This window comes from Rhinolophus ferrumequinum, chromosome 20 (genome assembly GCF_004115265.2).
Source record: "Rhinolophus ferrumequinum isolate MPI-CBG mRhiFer1 chromosome 20, mRhiFer1_v1.p, whole genome shotgun sequence".
Taxonomy (NCBI): domain Eukaryota; kingdom Metazoa; phylum Chordata; class Mammalia; order Chiroptera; family Rhinolophidae; genus Rhinolophus; species Rhinolophus ferrumequinum.
This window is the reverse complement of record NC_046303.1, coordinates 5,046,377-5,066,938: the sequence shown is the minus strand read 5'-3', so window position 1 is coordinate 5,066,938 and position 20,562 is coordinate 5,046,377. Positions and strand designations below refer to the sequence as shown.

The following is a 20,562-nucleotide window of genomic DNA, read 5'->3' as shown; positions in this document are numbered from 1 at the left end:
ATCAAATGGCGCCAGAGCACAGACTCCGTTTCCTCGTGACCTTGTCCGTGGCGGACCATTCATGATATGTGCTTACGTATTTATTGATTTTATCCCCATAAGCTTTTCCAGGAGGAACCTGCTGGAGTTTACTTCCGAGCCACTTCGCAGTAGTTTGCCAGCTGAATCGTGGACGGCTAGAAAATTAAGGTGGATGAAAGCAGCTCGCCCACCTGTCCAGCTGTAAGACACCACATTCCCGGCTAGTGCATCCTGCCTCCAGTTTGTTTATTTTAACCCAGTGGGGAAGGAAGAAAGATGGCTTGCTTCCTATTATATAGTTAAGAGACTCCGGAATTCCTGCTTTTAACCTACAAAACTCCAAATAAAATCAAAGCTCCTGAAGCATGTGACTGAAATATCTTCCAGACTCAGATGAGGTATTTGTTATTGTTCTGTATTTGAGGCCCAGGTGGGCTAAGGATTTGGTCACCTTAATAAATAGAAGTTTATTCCAAATTGTCTCTAATAGGCATTTCCCTAAAATGTTTTACTAAATTCACAGCTCCTTCGTAACCTACAGGGACTGATTTGCCTGGCTAGCATTCGTCCTGTAACAGCTTCAAAACCTGCTGAACTGGCATTCTTCAGGGATCTCTCTTCCAGCAAAAATAACTCCAAACCTTACCTGATGCTTATAAAAAACAGACAATAAGAACCACAAAGAGCAGTATGATTTATTTTTAGGAGAGCGAGTGTCTCCCACAGGCAGAGCTAGACTTCTGGGTCTCCTTTAGCCGCCCACATCATCAAGGGTCATGCATGCAACGACAGGTCCCTAAGTCTTCCCGATGGCAAGATATGCATCGCTCTTGCTACCCACATCTGGATAGACCACACTAAGAAACAATGAGATTGCACTTGGGAGGAGTTTCAGCTTTCTTAAAAAGCAATGCCGCATAACGGCTTCCTTCTCACATTACTATACAGGGATGTGAACTAACACCTGGAAGCACACGACCTGGTAACAGGGGAGCTCAGGTCTGGAGTCAGACAGTCCTGACTTCAAGTCTGGTTCCCACTCTTCTCTTCTTAGCTGGGTGTCTCCGGGCAGGTTATTTAGCCTCTCCGTCCCCTTATGTATAAAACTGAGCCAACAGCATCTGCTTCGCATATTTTATTTTTTTGTGACGATGAAGTGACACGACACATGCGAAGTGCTTCACACAGTCCCTTGCACTCAGTAAGCACCTAGTAAATGGTGCTTATTATCAGCAGTATTGTTCCAAATAAATTACGTTTTATGACCACCGGTAGAGTTTGGCAAGAGTACCATGGATGTAAGCCCAATCCCTGGAATTCAGGCTGCCATGGGACAGAAAGAGTAGCGAGCTTTACTACCCACCAGTTTCATCAGAAGTTTTCAAGTTTAAAATCAAGGTCACAGATTTTAGCCCCCCTTAAAAGAAATCAACAGAGTTTCCGGTCGTAAACCACAGGCTATCGACAAATCTTTGTCCGTTAATTAGAAATGTGTGGTGTAAGTCCCAGGGGAACTGGGTAGAGAGTGAATACATCTATGAAACGCTGCAGCAGTGATCAAAAGGCAATTGTCCCCCAGGCAGGGGGGCCACTCATGTTACCCCCACACACGAAAACACTACTGGCATACGTTGGATGTGTTACCTCAACAGCCAGGACAGAAAACTACAGCAAGCTCACTCCCGGAGGTGGCCGGTGGCAAGGTCTTCAGATCAGGAGAGTGGAACCCACCCCCTTCCCCATGGGTCTGCTCTGCACTCAGCACTGTATGTCACTCTCAATGCCCAAACCTGTGGGCAGGTGCTCCAGGTGGGGTGCTCAGGAACCCTGGCACTTGAAAAACCATTACCCTTTGGATTTGGAACACATTACGTGGTTTTCTTAGTGGAGTATTATGAGTTGAAATGTGTCTCCCCCCAAAAAAAGATAATGTTGATGTCCTAACAACCCCTAGTACCTCAGAATGTAACCTTGTTTGGAAACAGGGTGTTCACATGGGTAATCAAGTTACAACGAGGTCACTGGGGTGGGCCCTAACCCTGTAGAGCTACAAGTTTATTACAGGGGAAATATGGACAAGAGACAGGCGGACACACAGGAAAGCCGCTGTGAGGGCAATGGCAGAGGTGTGCGGTGCATCCAAAGTCACGGCTGTCCACGTCCGCAGGCAAACCTCACAGCCCTCCAGAACCCTGAGATACTCCATGCCTATTGTCGAAGCCTCCCTGTTCATGGTACTTTGTTCAGGCAGCCCGAGCACACTAATAATACAGGAAGTAAGAGGACAATCCCCTGGGCTTCCTTCTCCTAATTCTAATGAGTTTATGTTGAAAACCATTTCCGTTTTTCAAGGACAAATGACCTCTCTGAGGGAAAGACACGTCAGGTTTTCAATTCACAGGAGGTCCTCTACACAGGGGCTGGTCTCCCCAACTGAGAAACTGTCTATGTTCCTGTCCTCGATTTCCTAATTCCCCCGACTGGCACTGGCGAGTGGTGGTCTGCAGGCTCGCCTGGAGCGCGTCCGCACTTTACAGTGAGTCTGAGGAATAGCTCAGAACTCAGCGCATCCCTGCTCGGCCACCGCACACAGTGAGCAGCAGGCACCACACAGGATCCCACAGCCCGCGGCGCCCGCCCCGCCCCGCCCCGCCCCCACCGCGCACACGCTCCTTACATGTACACTTTCAGGATGAGGTCATCTTTCGTCTCTCCGGTCAACAGGTCAGCAATGCTAAGAACTGCACAGCCAAAGGGTCGCCGGTACTGAACACTACATGCATTCTTTTTCTCTCCTGCCCCCATTCGGCCTGTGCAATTAAAAAGCAAACGTTGGATTAGCGCATCTTCAATAGACACACACAGCTACCAGGTAGTCTCATACGAAATGTAATTGGACAATGGAAAGCACAGAGGTTTGGGGCAGTTGATGGTGTTGCTTCAGTTGTGACTCTCCTCTCCGACCACCTTGCTGTGTGACCTTGGATACGCAGCTTAAACTCGGGGCATCAGCTGCCACGGATGAAACATGAAGATCGGTGCTGAGCCCGTGTGGGGGAACCGTGGTCCCAAAGATTCGTGAAGACACCCCAGGAGGTTCGCATCAATAAAGGTAGGAATGGTGCCTCTTTCAGTTTTCTATTTTAAAAAACTTCCATATTTAAAAAACGATTTTAAATATTTCACCTTGGAAAGGAAGCGTTTGAGGTTCCCTTGGGGAATAGCTGCACAGGTGATGAAGTGAGCGTGCCCTTTCCTGGCTCAGGGCTGGGACTGATTAAAACAGAGCCAGTGGCTGAAATCCCTGGGAAGGTGTTCACTCTGACACAGTTTTAACTTATTGAAATAGTTATACGAGTACATGTTTAAATGTATTATGGAGATACTGTTTTCCTTTGAAAACAGAGACTACACTGGAGCTATAACAAGTTAATACAAGTTTCATTAAGGAAAAATGAAAAAAATGTGCAAATCTGTTTACAGATGCTTATTTCCATCTGAGCAAAATTTTCCTATAGCATAACTAGGGTCTCTAGATCTTCTTAAACCCAATGTTAAATAGAAAAAAGAGGGATGGCAATATCCAATACCGCTTGGATTAATGAGAAGAAAAACTCCCTCTCCAAAATACCTTTTTCATGCAAATGTTTACACAGAGTAGCCTGAAAACCTCTCATTTTATCAGTGAGAATCAAAACTAAAACATGGTCAAGATAAGTCAGTTGCTGTTTAGATGCACAAAACATAAGCATTTCAAATACCATGTTTTCATGGCCTGATGCTATAATATATGGCTAAATTTCAATCTATGTTTTAATATAAATTTCACCTGCAAATCAAACACTTTAAAATGCCATATTTGAACTTATTTATCAATAAATCTTTTTACTTACAGAATTGATTTAAACAAATTTAAAACTTTGGTCACTCATTAAACAGAAAAAAAGCTTTTCCCTGTTTTAAATATTATTACAGAGTACATCAGGATGGAATATATACTCCAGTCTTTATCAATATCATGATTTTAAAAATGTATTTTGTCTTACTTAATCATTTCCTTGTAAATGCAAGATGACAAAGTGATTAGAAGATTTCTGAGTAGAGTATTGCCAAGTCATTTAACATCATACCGTAAGTTTTTTAGAAAAACAAAACAAAACCTGAAATCTCCACAAGAATATTCCCAATGGTTCTTCTAGCTCTAAATTGCTAGGAGTTTATAGATGGCATGCACGTCAGTCTGATTTTTTTCTACCCGCTTCAGCTACAACTACAGTCAAGAAAAAACTATGGGTGCTTGGGGACAACTGCAAAGTAAAGGAGATGCAGGCAGCATTCTCTGGGGACAACTTGAGAAGACTCCCTAGGTGCCTGTCATCCTTCTGACTCCCCAACCACCATACCACTGGTCCTCAGACTCTCAACTTTCAGTTTTCTTTGCTGGCTCTGTGGGCACCACAGCTTTGGATCCCAGAGCTCTGGTCCGATTACCAGACTGTAAAGACGATGTGTTGCCAGCCCTAGTGTTCCCACCTCCAGGGTTAATAACAGTTCATAGTTCTGATCAGATTTCTAGGGAAATTCTCTAAGCAGAAAGGAAAGTAGGAGTGGGGAAAGATCAAAATACTTAGCAACCAGCCAAAAGCCAAAAGGGAGACATGGAGGTGGAAAGAACTTAAGCGAATAGACAGGAAGATATGAAACTAGTTCTTTTTTTCCCCTCCCTTTTCCAATCAAAGACCCAATCAATTAAATTCGAGGCAGGAGGCTATCGTTCCTGCTCTCCGCAGCCAGTGAGGGTCAGCGTGCCCTTTTCCTAGTAAAGTAGGTACAAGGGACATTCAAGAAAAGGTCCTCCGCGCCTTAATTTTACCTCAGCAGGCTAAGTCTAGACCTTTCTTAGAGTTTCTCACCTGCACTCTTATTTCTCCTCTGTCTCAAAATGTCAAGCCAGTAAACACCATCATCAGGCAAATGTTTGCAGTCATCTTAGTGACGTGTTAATTTGACCAAAGATTGGGGTGCGAATGGGGGAGGGGTAACTTCTGATTCAACATACATTCTGACGACTTAATGATCACGGAAATCTTAGCAAAAAACTGTACTCACTGATCAGACGTCATGGACTTCAAGGCGGCCCTGTGACAGGCCATACTAGGGAAGTGGCTGCCCTGGCCGTAACCCTGTGAGTGAAGGGGCCGCCCAGAGCACGGGCCAGCAGAGCACCTCGGCACTCTGCCCCGTGCATTTCTACCATCACAAACCTCTACATGCCTTTTCAGAAGTTCTGAAAGCAAAAGTGCTTTACTTTTTCTCTCAATGCTGTAAAAAGTTATATTCAAGTTTTAGCAGTGTTTCCATGAATATATCCAAAACCACAGTCTATGTTAACTATTGGTATTACAAACTTGAAAAACTAAAATAACACAAAGACTTGCATAACAAACTGCACTCCTGCCATCCTGTGAACAGAGGCTTTATCTCATAAACACACAGCAGCATGCATTCCCATTTTTCCAATGTTTGAAAGGTTTGTTCTTAATTTTATGCCACACACACATTTGTAAAGAGAAAACTGAAACAAAACCAAAGACGGTTTGCTTTTCTGAAAATTTCTACTGTCCCTTCAATGTAAAAATAGTATAAAATGAAAATGGGTTTTCACAACAGATTTTTATGAGAAAAAAATATACAGAAAATCTATGTTGGGACCACAGGTTTTAGTCTCGATGTACCTTGTGGTGATCATGTGCATAAAACAAGAGACTGTAAAAATAAAGAAGGCCTTGCGGGATTGCAAGTGGTGAGACACTGCCATCCTGCAGATGCATTTCCAGGCAAGCACTGTCACCGAATGTGGTCAGCGGGAGGTAGTTCTCACTATCAGCTGCTGGGCTCCAACAGAAAAACTGTGTTGGCTCCGCCATCCTCCTTTTGACCCATGTCCTTTGCCCTAAAACTCCTTCTTCTAGAGGCATTGTAGGTGTAAAAATGAGGGAATGTCTTCTGGCTCTGTTATACAAGTTCATCTAGAACACCAAAGTGTGTCCTGAGAATGTGAAGTGTCACCTTATATAAATGTTCCCACAGTCAGAACAAACTTTGGGAGAGCAAGGTCAACCAAGTCAGAGACATTCTAATTTTTCCCTGCAGGACTTCTCAGACCCTATAATAAGCCATTGATATTATACAAGAGAAAAAGATACATATACAACATTCAGTATTTCCAAACCCCTTTATTGTAGCATCTTTTACAATAAGACTGAAGCATCCCGTGCATTGGAAAATGCAACTGCAAAGTTTTCATAAACTTGCAGGAGATTCAGCTTCCAAAAGTTTAATTTCTGCTGTGAGCAGAAGTTACAATTTAAAATGATGACTCTGAAACTTCTGAATCCGATTATGTTTAGGGAGTCCAGTAACACCAGATGGATCACAACAGCCTACGTAAGGACTGACACGGAAAGAGAACAAAATCTATTTTTGTGAGCTTGGGGCAGGCAAGGCCAACTCCCCAGTTCTGCGTTTCTCAGATTCACATCTGTATCTGACTTCTCTGTGGTCCAGGTGGTGACCATGGCACAATGACACAGGGACCTCCCCTTCCCCCGCGGAGCTCCTGTCACACCGACGCGAGTCGTACCTACCGATTCGGATAATGTGTACAGTGACATAGATGTCCCTTCTCAGCTCGCTGCTACCCAAGTCCTGCCAAAAAATACAATACGGTTATTCTAAAACTCCTAATTTATGGGGAAGCATTTATTTATTTTCACAAATAATAGAAGACAAAGACCAACACAGACAATCTTTATGGAATTTTTGTAGCAGAAGCCTAGCGTTCAAATCCTATTCTAATTATACCACTGCAATCGACCTCACTGTTGGTCTAATGATGTCAAATTAGATTTACAGGGAAAGCTCATTTTTATTTCAATCTCGCACTCATTCCACAAACATGTATCAAGTACACACTAAATACCCAAGGCCATGCTGAGCTGTCACCACCATGACCACCGGGCCGTGGCAATAGCGTAAGAGGCTCTAATACATGCATACACTGGAGGAACAGAGGCGTGACTGGGAATGGTGGTCGTCAGAATTCTGGGCACTACTATACTCTTTGCGCTGTGTACAAAGTTGAAGCAAATTCACTATGTTCTCTCACAATAATTTATTTCTCCCAAATAATATGAAGTACAGTTGGAAGACTCCATTTCCTGGCTGAACCAAGATCCACTTACCACAAAGAGAGAGCAGTGTCGTTCTGGTTTATCTGGGGCTTTGGGAAGCCCGTTTCTATTCAGCCTCAAGAAAAATCTTTCACTGCAAGAGGAAACACAGTTTAATAGTTTGAAAATTACTGAATATTTCAGAACTTATCACTTTTCTAGTTGCTCTTCATCCCGCGTTAAGCTCAAAACTTATTAGGTAATTCATGTGACATCAAACAGGCTTATACAAAATAGAAGCACACCCTAGACAATCAACATTTGTTTCACATCTGATAAAACTGGGAAAGCAGAAAACATAAAGATATATGCAAACAATAAATTAACTTTTAAAAGAATAGGTTTCCATATCAGTGACCTCATGGTTTCTATTTTTAAAATAGAAACTAATGCACTAAAAGAGAAAACACCAACTGAAGGGTTACATGTGCTTCCATCTAAGGTATTTTTTCACATCTGTGTCATATTATTTAATTAACATCACACAAGGAGGCCACTCTGAGTGGTAACCATCCATTAGAAGGCTTAATAGTTGATGCTGTCATAAGTCTATAACCCAAAACACAGAACGAGGACCCAAGAAATAAAACCTGAATTTCCTTTGTTCCACAGAGGAGCAGAAAACCTCAAACTCCCCACAGACCTTGCATTGGAAAATACAGTGCCACTTACATTTAATGCAAACACAAAATGATCACACACTAATTCAAGTCAATATAAATACTTGTGGACACCATTTCGATCCAAGGGAATGTGTTACACGATTTACTTATGTGCAAAAAAATAAAATAAGTATCAACCCAAGAAAAATTACTGCACCAGCTACCCTGAGCTTCTGGATTTCAATATCCTGATGCCTATGATGGAATCCAATGGCTGGTGGCTCAGGCAGAAAACACCCAGCCAACATACACAGGACATGGATTAGCACACAGTGTGGCCTCGGGCAGTGCAGCTTAGCCCAGGAGACAAACAAGGAAAGGGAGTGGGGGGCGCTTAGTAAAAGGTTCAGGACGGACCGAGTCACTGGGTCCTTGCCTAAAATAATGGCTCTGTCATCCAAAATCTCCCTTCTCCCATAGAGGAGAATAAACGAGAACCACAGTGAGATCTCCAAGGAAGCATATGGATTTGAATGTATGGCTCTTTCATTCTCCTTTACGATCTAAATCTAGATAGATATGTTTAAGAGATTCAACCATTTGACTTACCTCGTCCTATTTTTATAGTACGCCTACTCCTGACCTCTCATGTGAGAAAAGGCAACCAATCCATGCACACATTCTATGGGCTCATTTCCACGCCGACTGTGTCCCCCGAAAATAAGACCCAGCCGGACCATCAGCTCTAAAGCAGCTTTTGGAGCGAAAATTATTATAAGACCCGGTATTATATTGTATTATATTATATTATACCTGGTATTATATTATATTAGGCTTGGTCTTATATTATAGTAAAATAAAGCCGGGTCTTATATTAATTTTTGCTCCAAAAGACGCATTAGAGCTGATGGTCCGGCGAGGTCTTATTTTCGGGGAAACACGGTATTACCTATGTTGTTGTTTTTCCCCCCCAGAGTGGTGGCCAATGAGGTATAAATAAAGACACCATAAACTGCTGCAAGAATTCTCCAGTGGAGCTCAATTTCCTTATGATACAATTCAGAAGTGGAGGCTGCTAGGTGAAATTAATCATATCCAATTGTCATTTACTATAGTTCAAGGAATAGGACCATAATCTCTCTTAACAGCAGAAGAAAATGCACTCTTATTTCAAATGTAAGCTATGCTGAAAGGAAATGTGCAAAAACTCGTCTTGGGGTAAGTGAATTACAGTTTAAATAATCATATTATCTGGTACTACTATTTTGGGGGGAATTCGACATTTGATGGGCTCTCTTCTAAGGACTTTACATGGATTAACTCATTTTACCTGCACTGTGCCCTTTTAAAATTGGTACTGTGCCCATTTTATAGATGGAAAAACTGAGAAACAGTGATTCGTCGTGCCCAAGATCACAGAGCTGGTACGTGGCCGAGCAGGGATTTTATCCCACATACCAATTCAAAACCCTCACACTTCATGTGCATGCAATAAGGTAAGTTCTTTTTCTGCTCTACAGAAATATTGAGCAAATATTTCCAGCATATTGAGATAGAGGAGAAGTCATTCAACTGCCTGGCACACCCATTGGCCCAGTCTAGCCTGGTCCCAAGAGTTCAGGGTAACTGACCTCACGCCCTTCCTGGGCTAACAGGAATGAAAGAAGTAGGAATTGTGATTGAGCATGTTTTCAAAGCAGTCCCTGGCTCCTTGGTAGTTTCTTCAATGAAATATATGTAGGAAAAATGACTTGGGAAATAAATTATTTTACGAAACAAATGCAGAACAAACTCCAAAAATATTTCAGATTGTGGTTTTTGAGCTTGCCAAAAATCCTGAGATTTAAGACCAGCATTTGGTTTTGCTTCTTAGCCATCAGTCACCTACTAATATATACTGTTTACTGATTCTGTTTTAGCCCCAAACACCATTTTTCCCTCTCGTGTATCACGGACAGCATGATCTACTCTCTATTTTTTTGAGATGCTTCTCTTCACCCTACTGAAACATTAGAAACAATATTCACATTCTCCTCTGACAGGTCAGTCTAAAATGATGAATACCAATAAGATAATATGCAAAAGTCAACGGGGCACTCTAGATATTAAAACCGTAACTTTTATACTGATACAAAATACAATTCTGTATGTGCAAGTTTCACCAATATTCTGGTAAAACAATGTTTCCTAACATATTCTGTTTCAGAAAGAGATCCCCATGGTTCTGTCACTATTTTCATTTCACTAGTCTAGACAGATTCCTGATTACGCAAATATTAGACTATGTCATATCCTTCTTCAGAAAGAATATCAATGTGTACTAAGCCAATAACACAGCCCTTAGGTTAAGCATGCTTTCATGGGGAAATAAAAACAGACTGAAGATGGGAACTGTGGAAAAATAAGTCATGTGTAGTGTTTTCAAAACCAGACTTTTTTCATTAAAGTTTATTGGGGGTGACAATTGTGAGTAAAGTTACATAGATTTCAGGTGTACAATTCTGTAACACATCATCTATATCTCACATTGTGTGTTCACCACCCAGAGTCAGTGCTCTTTCCATCACCATATATTTGATCCCCTTTACCCTCATCTACCACCCCAAACCAGATTTCTTTTAAAGGCAAAAAGAAAACTTTTGTGGCTAATTTTTAAAAATGCTTTTTATTCATTTGGTGACAAGTTGTTAGGGATGCAAACTCAATCAATTTCTCTTCATACTTGGTGATACAGCAACCACGATCGACAAATTGTTAAGAGAAAAAGAAGCCTATGGCAATGCATTTCAGAATCTTTGGATGACAAATACCCACCCACTTTCTCACTCACATTTGGAGGATACCAGAACGTATGCCTTCAAGGCTGGGGGGAAGAAACCGAACAAGTCAATGACATTTTGTTCTGGCACATCTTCAAAAATTCTCTCAAACTTGTGTGTCCACACACAAAGGAATTTTTTACTCTCTATCAGGAAGCAAAACTAGTTTTTGTGAATTTGAAAAGTATCCTATTATAAAATGTGCACACCTCCTTTAGATCACTGATCCTTTTTTCCCCCTAATCTTAAGACGTTTGTGTGACTCTTTCTATTACACTGTGAGCAACCAGAATCCAGGCCCTTGGCTGTGAACCTTACATCCCCAGCTGCTGGCCAATGATACGGTACTTCCGTAGCGTTTGATAAGACTGAACAAATGCAATCTTTTAGGATAAAATACAACAAAATATAAGTAACTGGGGAGATTTAACTCCCTCCTGACTTTCCCTTTCTTCCTTATAATGTCCTTTGTTTTATGTCCTTTAGGGAAAGCAAGACATTCTCCAAAGAGACATTTCAATTAATGGCACCTCACCACCAGACCTGAGGTCCACCTAATTAACTTCATGGCACCTACAGATTCTCAGTTGTACATTTGACCCTGTCCCCCTGCACATTTTATATTCTTGTTATATAGGATAGTAATAGAGAAATCTACAGTGACATAATATGTTTTCAAGGGAGAATATTGCCACCTTCTTTGTCTAAGAATGAATAAGCACTTCTAGAAACACCAAGAAATGAGAGTTTGTACTATTACCAGCAGAGAAAAATCATCTGACTTCCCTCTTCACTGCCAGGTTCTCCCAGAGGAAATTCCACGGCCGCAGAAATTTACTGTCTACCTGAATTACGCATGTGAGCCATTCTAAATCATTATGTTATAAATGGACAATGACAAATTATTTCTATCGAAATAAAGAATAACAAACCACAATTACTTATTATTTATAACCTACCTCATTCTATCAAGGATCTGAGGAAATCAAGATAATGACGTAAGAGCATAAATAACCTTCCCCAGCATTGTCCGGAAAAATAGTCCAAATAAATACATGCCCTGTGCTCAGCACTGTGAGATCCACTTTCCATGGATTTTCTATTAAATTCTCAGAACCACCCTATGGAGCAGGAACCACTGTCATCCCATTTTCCATGTGAGAGAGCTGGGGCGTGGCGTTGTCAGGCACGCTGGCCAACTGCCCGGCTGGTCAAGGGTAGGGCCAGGATTTTAACATCCAGAGTCTAACTCGGAGTCTCAGCTCTTCACCAAAATGCCACACTGTCTCAGAAATATCGGAGAACACAGGAGAGGGACCAAGAGCAAGACTCAGCATTCACGGGAACCAAGGGTTCTCAGTGTGAATATTTTCAGTACAGTAACAATTTAAAAAAAACATGCATGAGGCCGAAGAAAGGAAGCAAGCCACAAACACAGCTGTGGTCACCTGCTCAGCATCACCAGTGACATTCTGATGCCATCAAAATGGCCTCTCATCATGACAAGGGTATTTCAAGAGCAGAGTGTGGTGGAAAAGTTCTCACCGGTGATGTAAATAAAGCGGGAGGCACAGGAGGGGTTTGAAGACCATCTTGGCTTCTCTTCCGCTCCGCAGCAGGACGGGGTGCTCCCACCCACCTCCTGTTATAAGTGCTCAGGGCAGTCTCCCTCCTCTTCTGGAGGAAAGGCCATACCTAACATCTTGGAAGCCTTCAAGTTGGCTGCAGGAGGGTCCTCCCCGCCTTCTGGGTAATCACGTCAAGTGGCTCTTCCATTGGGTGGGCCTAGTACAGTCTGTCACCTTCAGAGAGCAAGGCCCCTACAGTTAGGAACGGTCAATGCCAGAGAGATTTTTACACTTCCCTGTGTGGATTCCTGTTTCTCTGTCTGTAACTCACCTCTCTCTAAGAAGAAAAACTGCCTAGTGAGGCTATATAATATGAACTTCAGCGAAAAATATATGACTGGGTAATATTATCTTGGGTTGCAGCACGTGATGGGAGAGATCAGAAGTCTGATCAATTACAAAGAATCCTTCTAGAATCATTGCGAACATTCAAATCATTGAAATAAATGTATGGTCTCCAACAGTAACAGTAAGCACAGAGAGAGAACATTTAGATGTTCATCTTCTGGCAAACCAATTGGAAAAATAATTGAGCTGTCCAGTTCTATTTGTCTCATACTTTATAAAACAGTTTTACCCCCCCAAATACTCCATACAGCATCTTTGGAAAAGCAAAGCCACTTGTCTTGAATTTAACTATACTGTGTGAGGATAACAATTAACACCTATTCTATAGAAAGTAGGGGTGAGGGGAGATGCACCAGGAGCCAGAGACAAACAGGGAGCAGGGACATGGAAAGGGACCGGTGAGAAGAAGTTAGAGGACGGATGCATCAGCTGTGCAGACGCTGGAGCCTCGATGCAAAAGGCAGCAAGAGCAAGTATACTAGAAGGAGATCGAAACACTCCTGCGTTTTCTCAGATGCTTTCTGGCTGGCTGACTAATAGTGGCAGATGCTGGCAACCACCCGTGTGGGGAACGGTGACTGCATTGCTTCCTAGAACGAGGACAAAGGACAACTCAGAATGGGCACGCTCAGGTGGCATTCTAAATGGTAGGACCCCGGGAGCTGGTGCTACTGCAGTCCAGGCAAGGTGCTCTGGGGGAAAGGGGTAGCAGGTATGCTGGCCGCCCTGGGTGGCCTCTACACCGAGGGCATTGTGCTCACAGTGGCACAGAAGAAGGATGAAAGGAACACTCAGTGGTAAACAGAAGAGACCCCTGACCTTCTCCTGCAGGAGATCCTGAGCTGAGTGCTCACAACATTCTCCCAGGCGGCTGCATAAAGCCCAGGCCCCACCCTGGAGACCCTGACTTACAGTCAGGATGGACCTAAAAGGCCCTCTGTGGCCCAGGCCCTAACTAGTCAGAATCGCTGACTCTCTTTTACAACAATCATATATATTAGAAAACCGGCAACACACACCTGATATCTTCAGGTCAGAGACTGTTCCCCTTTCTTCTCCCAACCATGTGACTGACACAAATGACAGAGTTTTTCTGTAGCAATAAACGAAAGCAGCTCCTCAAGCAGGCCGTCCTAAAAAAGGCTATCAATGTGCTTTCTGATGTTAAAACTAAAGCTAAGTAGGGACATGAGCTCTTCTGATGAAAGAGAAATGGGAAAAGGGTGAACCTGACTCCAGGTAGTGGTTTACCTACAAAACCAGACAGACTTGGACTTGTTCTTTTGTTCTTTTTTAAATATGAATGTCCAAGCCTAGATTCCCTTTACAAACTTTTCAGTGTTGGGGGACTAAGTAAGCAACTCATGCAATGGCGCTGTTGGGATAGCAAAGGATTTGGCTTTAGTTGAATGATACAGGGAGATAGTTTTATAGTCAACTCTATTGCCAATTTGGAATATCAGACTGGTTCTTTCTTACGACTCAGCATGAGCTAAAACCATGTCCATCTTATTTTTCGTTTCAGAGAATAAAGATACCTGAGTCAGAACTCTTTTTAGGAAAGAAAAACTCAATGAAGAAAGGAATGCAATCCTTTGGAAAGTTATAAACAAGCAAGGTACAGGGCACGTGGTGTTTCACAGTGGCTCTGCTAATCCCAGGCCAAACAACTGACTGACGGATGAAAGAAATGATCTGGACTGACTACTGATTTGAGAAAAACAATAATGACTGCAAGTTCAGAGGACGTGTCGCCCTAGAAATCCCAACGTGGAATGCAAGTAAAACTCTGAGAAACAGCTATACCGTTTAACTAAACAACGCAGAAAAATACTTGTTTGCATCAATCTCTAAACAACTTACTCAAGAATTTCGGTGGGAAACAAGCTTGTCAGAGAAGTACCAACAAGTAGGTGGTGATAGGATCCAGTCAAGGTGAAATGAGAAGGTCTGAAAGGAGGCAGCACGTGTGAGGACAGGATATTCTTCTTCTTCTGGGAATTTACATGATGTGATCATTGTAAAGCCTGCATCTCTGGCATTTCAGGAGGGAGGAATCACTCTGAGCTTCACACGGTAATGATTCTGACCTTTCCAACAATGCCTCTTTGTGAGGGAAGTACCTGTACCCAGGACTCTCCAAAGCATAGCAAAGCTAAGCTCTTTCTAAGTGCTCTTGGGTGCAGCACGCAGTTCCCCACAGAGGCAGAGAAACCTTACACAAAAACAGACTAAATAATAAAAATGTCAGTAATTCAAGCCTTGCGAAAACAATCAGTATCACACATCCTTCATGCATGTACTGTTTCATCAAAAAGATGTTCCATTTTTTTAAAAAGAAATTCAAAATAAAATTTCCCTTCCAACAGCTTACTGATGGATTCTTTGTATTTATTACAACTTAAAAAAAAAACACCTAAGTCATCATTAAATACTATTTCTTAACTAGATGATGCATGCAATTGGACTTTTACAAGACCAAATCCCTTTTTTAACTAGGAAGCTACAAAGTCTCTAAATGGATATGCAAATGTCAAGGTGTATGGGAAGAGGCATATTAATTTTTGTAATGACAGTTCTCATAAGTTTGAAAGGAGCTTTAGGCACTGGAAAGGTTAGGAAGCATTGCTTAAATGCTGCAAATATGTTTGTGAAATGAAACTAGTACATTGGTTACCATACAAAGAGATGGTATAGAAATCTAGCCTTTAAAAATATCTTTTGAATATTTTTGCTCTGATGTTCATCACAGCTTTATTTACAGTGGCCAAGACATGGAGACAACCAAAGTGTCCTTCGACAGATGAATGGATAAAGAAGTTGTGGTATATATACACAATGGAATACTATTCTGCCATAAGAAAAGATGAAATAGTACCATTTGCAACAACACGGATGGATCTTGAGATTATTATGCTGAGCGAAATAAGTCAGACAGAAAAAGTAGAGAACCATACGATTTCACTGATATGTGGGATATAAAATTGAAAACAACAAAAAAACAAGACAAATAAAGAAACAAAAACTTATAGACACAGACAATAGTTTAGTGGTTACCAGAGAGTAAGTGGGGAGAGGGGTGGAAGATGAGGGTAAAGGGGATCAAATATACGGTGATGGAAGGAGAACTGACTCTGGGTGGTGAACACACAATGGGATTTATCGATGATGTAATACAGAATTGTACACCTGAAATCTATGTAACTTTATTAACAATTATCACCACAATAAGGTTTAAATATATATATATATATATATATATATATACACATATATATGTATCTTTTGACTTAAAGCTTAAAAGTGTCTTAAACATGAACAGATCATAAGTTTTGGGAGGGCAGAAATTTTTCTTTTCCTGTTTTATGCGTTGATGTGTTCCCCAATGCCCAGATCAGTCCCAGGCCCTGGGGAGGAAAGCAATAATTAATTGTCTGATGAAAGGATAAACGCCAATAGTGTGAAACCTATGATGTTCAACGGAAATTAAAAGAAGATACAATCTATTTGACTTGGAAGCAAAAATCTCTAACTGGAAAGATGCTCTACATTTACCTGCCAATTTTTATTTACTTTTTGTTTGGCATGACCGTGTTTGCAAAAGATGCTCCGTCAGAGAAGGGTCTGAGAGGGCGGTTCTGATTCACACGGGGTAACATGAAAGAACTCCATCCATAAGCATTTCTGACGCACTCAACACCTTGGCTTCTGTCTGATTAATAAGCACATCCCCACTGGAGTGGAATGAGGAGAGAAAAGATTAAGACAAGAATGGCATGATCTTTTAATGCTCTGCCTCAACCATGACAGACTTGTAAGCTTCCTCTAACCGCATGGCCAGTGTCCAGGGCTCCAAAGGGTGCAGGGGACACAAGGATGAGGACAGGGTCACGCCCTATGGTGAGAAAAGAGTCTAACAAAGGCCGTAGCAGGAAGAAGCCCTCTGTCAGAGCTGAATCATCTTACTACCTACATGGCACTGAATACCAAAGAAGCCCCTGCCAGGTGCACTGCTATGTGTGACTGTAACTTTCTCCTTAGGGAATTTAGGGAAACTAAATTAATGTAAATTCCCTACAGCTGGCAGACATGGCAGAGGAGGAAAGACAGACATGACCAGCATCCTGGTAAAAAGAATAACAATCTGGTCGTCTTTTCAACCCAGGAATAGGGGTGGAAGGGAGTTCTGGTTACGTTCGTTCTAAAGCACGGAGCTGTTTAGGTAAAAAGACGAGTAGCCCAAGTAAGTCCTTGTAGCAAAGTGTAAAAGACAGCCAGTTACTATTGTAATAATGCAGTAATTTACCATTTCAAAAGTAATTGGAATTGTGAGGCTCTTAAGACGCTAGAGAAAAAGACTGGATCACTTCTCCCCTGGGTATTCTCCGAATGAATAAAGTTAGCTCTTTGCCTATTTTAATTTAGATCTTCCTCCCAGGCCATTCCTTGAAATCTCTTCTGTTAAGGACATCACCACCTCTCTAAAGCAATTATTTGTGTTTTCTATGTGACACAGAAGTGTGACCAAAGGGGAAGCAAACTGCAAAATCTGATGAACTCGGAAGTGACAGCAGTCAGAAGAATCGGACGGAGAAGGGGGAGGGTGGAAGCAGTAGTGCCCTCACACGGGGGGTCCGGGGGAGGGTCACTGCGGGTCCCCGATGTACAGACACCCCGGCATGTCTCGTGTCTTGTGTGGAAGAGTCGACACTACCGCATCTGAGGGGGACCTCCGAAGGCCCTCCACATCTGTCTGAGTGCTCAGTCGCACCCCTGCACAGACGACGGTCAGGCTATTTCCCTCCACTGTGGTCTTGCTTTGGAGAGGTTATGATGTTGAGTTCGCTTGATAGTATAGAACTACAAAAAGAGAGCTACGCCAACTACCTTTCAACGTTCAAAACAAAAAATGATCCTAATTTATGTGAAGATGGAGATGCCCAACGTGTGTGATCACACAATGATAAGCCGTAAACAATGTATGAAATGAGAAATTCTAGCACAGAACTCAGCGAGATAAAAATACCATATCTGCTTTCTTAACAGTGCTACACACTGCAATGTATACGCAAAAATATTAGCACTGTTCTGAGTCTGGGCTGAATAGTCTCTCTCCCTTCTGTAAGCTCTTGAAAAAGAAATTTCCCAGTAACTGAGTCTTTTCAAAAGAAGCATGAGCTCTTTAATTTCCTTTCAGAGTAAAAAGGTTACGAGATCGTGTATGTCAGCGTCTGAAGAGACCCTTGGAAGCTATGACTGTTATGCCTTTGACTTTCCTCATCGCTGTGCCAAGTTCCTAACTTCTCATTCTTTTCTAACTGTAATGTCTCACTCTCCCAGCCCACCAGCCCCTGCTGCTGATCCCCATTTCCTGAGCACCCCTAGAAAAAGCTGTGTAACTTGGGGGCCTGGCTCACTGCCGGCTTCAGATGCCTCCCCCTGGGGGCGGGGGGCTCTCCATTCACTCAGCAATCTCTTTGTCATGAACTCACGTCCTATCACACTTTTGCTCAAAGTTCGCCGACCTTGTTCCTGCAACTCACTTCCAGCCCTCTACTTGCTTTCATTCTCTCTTGCTCTCAAACCCCAGCAGACCGGGCTTCCCCACTGTACTTACAAAAGATGGAGCCGACAAACCCGGTCTCCTGTTTCCATCGTAACACTTACGCCCACCTCACTGCCCTCCTCGCCCTGCCTCCCACGCCAGCAGACGCGTCCCTCTTCTTTTCCTTCCTTGTGCCCCGGACCCCTTCTGCCACTTGCTTCAGGGTCCACCTCTGCATCTCCAGTTGGGCCCCGTACTGCTGGCACACAACAGTTCTCGTACGCACCTGTGTGATGAGTGAGTGATGAACAGGGATGGTTAAAGGTCACAGGACATTCAGGTGACTGGAGAACTTCCTCACCTTTGGGAGGATGAACCTCTACTAATTCGGAGGTTCCTGGAAGGTGGCCCTCAAATAGACAGAGACTTTTGCTGAGGCTTATAAGGTATTTCCTCTCACAGAATATGAATCGTCTCACAGTTGCCTGTTTTGCTTTATAGATGAGTCAAAGCTCATGCACGTGTTAAAGACTACCAAAGGTCCTAGACCATCAGGAAAACAGCCCTTAAGTTTTGCCCAATACATTATCAAAAATATTATTTTCAGTTCATATATAATGACATATACCTAAAGCATCAACAATAATTCCTTGGAATATCTGATTTCTTCAGGAATCCGAGACTGAACACCATATATCATTTCTGGTTATGTTAACGTATAGCTCCTGTTTTGGTTTTTAAAAATCCTCACCCGGATAATAGCTAAGATTTACTGATCAATTATGTGCCCAGCAATACACTACGAAGTGTATGTATTATCTCATTTAATCCCCAGAGGAAAGTACCACTATTATCCTCAGTTAACACATAGGTTAACAACCATAAGAGAAAATTGACCAACCTGGTGTAGCCACTGATTGGCAAAGCCAGGATTTGAACCTGGGCCCTCTAAATCCAGAGCCTGGGCTCTAACATACTCTACAGTGGTGCCTGTGCAAGATACAGGAAGACTCAAGATGGAGAGAAATTCAGCTCTGTTTCGTAGTTTAGGATGAGCACACACTAAAAACTACCTGTGCCTCACCAACAATATACACCAGTTATATTTTTCTTCAGTGACAGAATTGGAACGATATACTGAAAAGGAGGTAATTATAGGCCATGTAAAATGTATATACAAATGAAGAATCTCAAACAAAATGGAGAGTTTGGCTGTATAATGGTAGGAAAAAAATATAATACGTAACTTCAGAGAAGTATGTGAATAAGGTACCAGCAGAAAGTAAATTTAATTAAACTCTTAGGATAAGACTTTTTGTATTTAACCACCAGCATAAGACTTTTCCCAGAAGTGCTATCATGCTGCTAGTTTCTCAAGTGAAAGCCCCTGCCAGAAGCTTGTACACATGAGCAGCCCTAGAGCGAGCTTAGTTACACCCACTGGTGACACTCAGGCCCTATTAAAAATATTCTCTGATGAGAATGAAATACAGTGCTGGATTAGCCCTGAAACAAATTTACAAGGTAGGTAAATGAAGCCTTAGAATACACCAGCAAAGTAATGGAAGTTTTAAGGGAGGTGGTCAACCAGTGAGCTGTGTTGTTTTCACTGGCCCCGTCATCAACATGTGAAAGGTAAGACAATACAACATTCATAGCTGCTCAGCCTATGGAAAGCACACACACACACTGACTATTTCTATCGCCAAATAGTGCAACAGCCAATCTCAAGTGCGAGCCAAAGGAGACACTTGTAGCATATCAGGTGAAGTCGTTTGATTCCTTTCTAGGAAAAACCCTGAAATTCCCAATGCTATGCCTCGGTTTGCTCATCCACACACTTTCTCCCTTCCTTGGGCCCATGCCTAATCCCCCACCTGCAATCTCAAGCTTGTTTCCTGGTGCCTAAGAGACCCTGGTCCAGCAGTAACATCCCCTCTCCCCAGACTGTGGCCATTACCACACCCCTGGGCCCTTCCTGTCAGTTCTTAATAAGCTCAAGCCCCTCTCACTCTCGTTTCTGAAAAAGCAAACAAACAAAACACCCCTTACCAGACCCCTTACTATACGCTGAGTAAAAACTGATTAAAGAAGAATATAGAATATTATAAATATTGAAGATGAGAATGGGTATACAACAGTGCTCACAAATACTGATGCACGATAAAATACCAGCTCCACTACAGGAAGCTGTGCAGCCCTGGGCAAGTTATTAACCTCTCTGTGTCTCAGTTTCCCCATCTATAAAAATATGGGGATCTTAATAGCACCTACCACATAGGATGGTTACAAGGGATAAATAAGTTAGTGTTTTTTAAAGAGCTTAGAAGAGTACCTACCTACATCGTAAGCATTATGTAAGTGTTT

The 20,562-nt window shown here is 42.4% G+C and overlaps 1 protein-coding gene across 4 annotated transcripts in view; it reads right to left on the bottom strand.

Annotated features, from left to right (window-relative positions):
• The window catches only part of DOCK4 (dedicator of cytokinesis 4), a 368,315-nt gene that overhangs the window by 159,120 nt on the left and 188,633 nt on the right, over positions 1-20,562 (bottom strand). For all 4 annotated transcript variants that reach the window (XM_033088115.1, XM_033088114.1, XM_033088112.1 and 1 more), the window contains exons 9-11: positions 7,266-7,347; positions 6,669-6,729; positions 2,699-2,831 (exon numbers count right to left, since the gene is read on the bottom strand). In XM_033088115.1, coding sequence (XP_032944006.1) covers positions 2,699-2,831; positions 6,669-6,729; positions 7,266-7,347 — 276 coding nt within the window. The remainder of the gene's footprint in view (positions 1-2,698; positions 2,832-6,668; positions 6,730-7,265; positions 7,348-20,562) is intronic.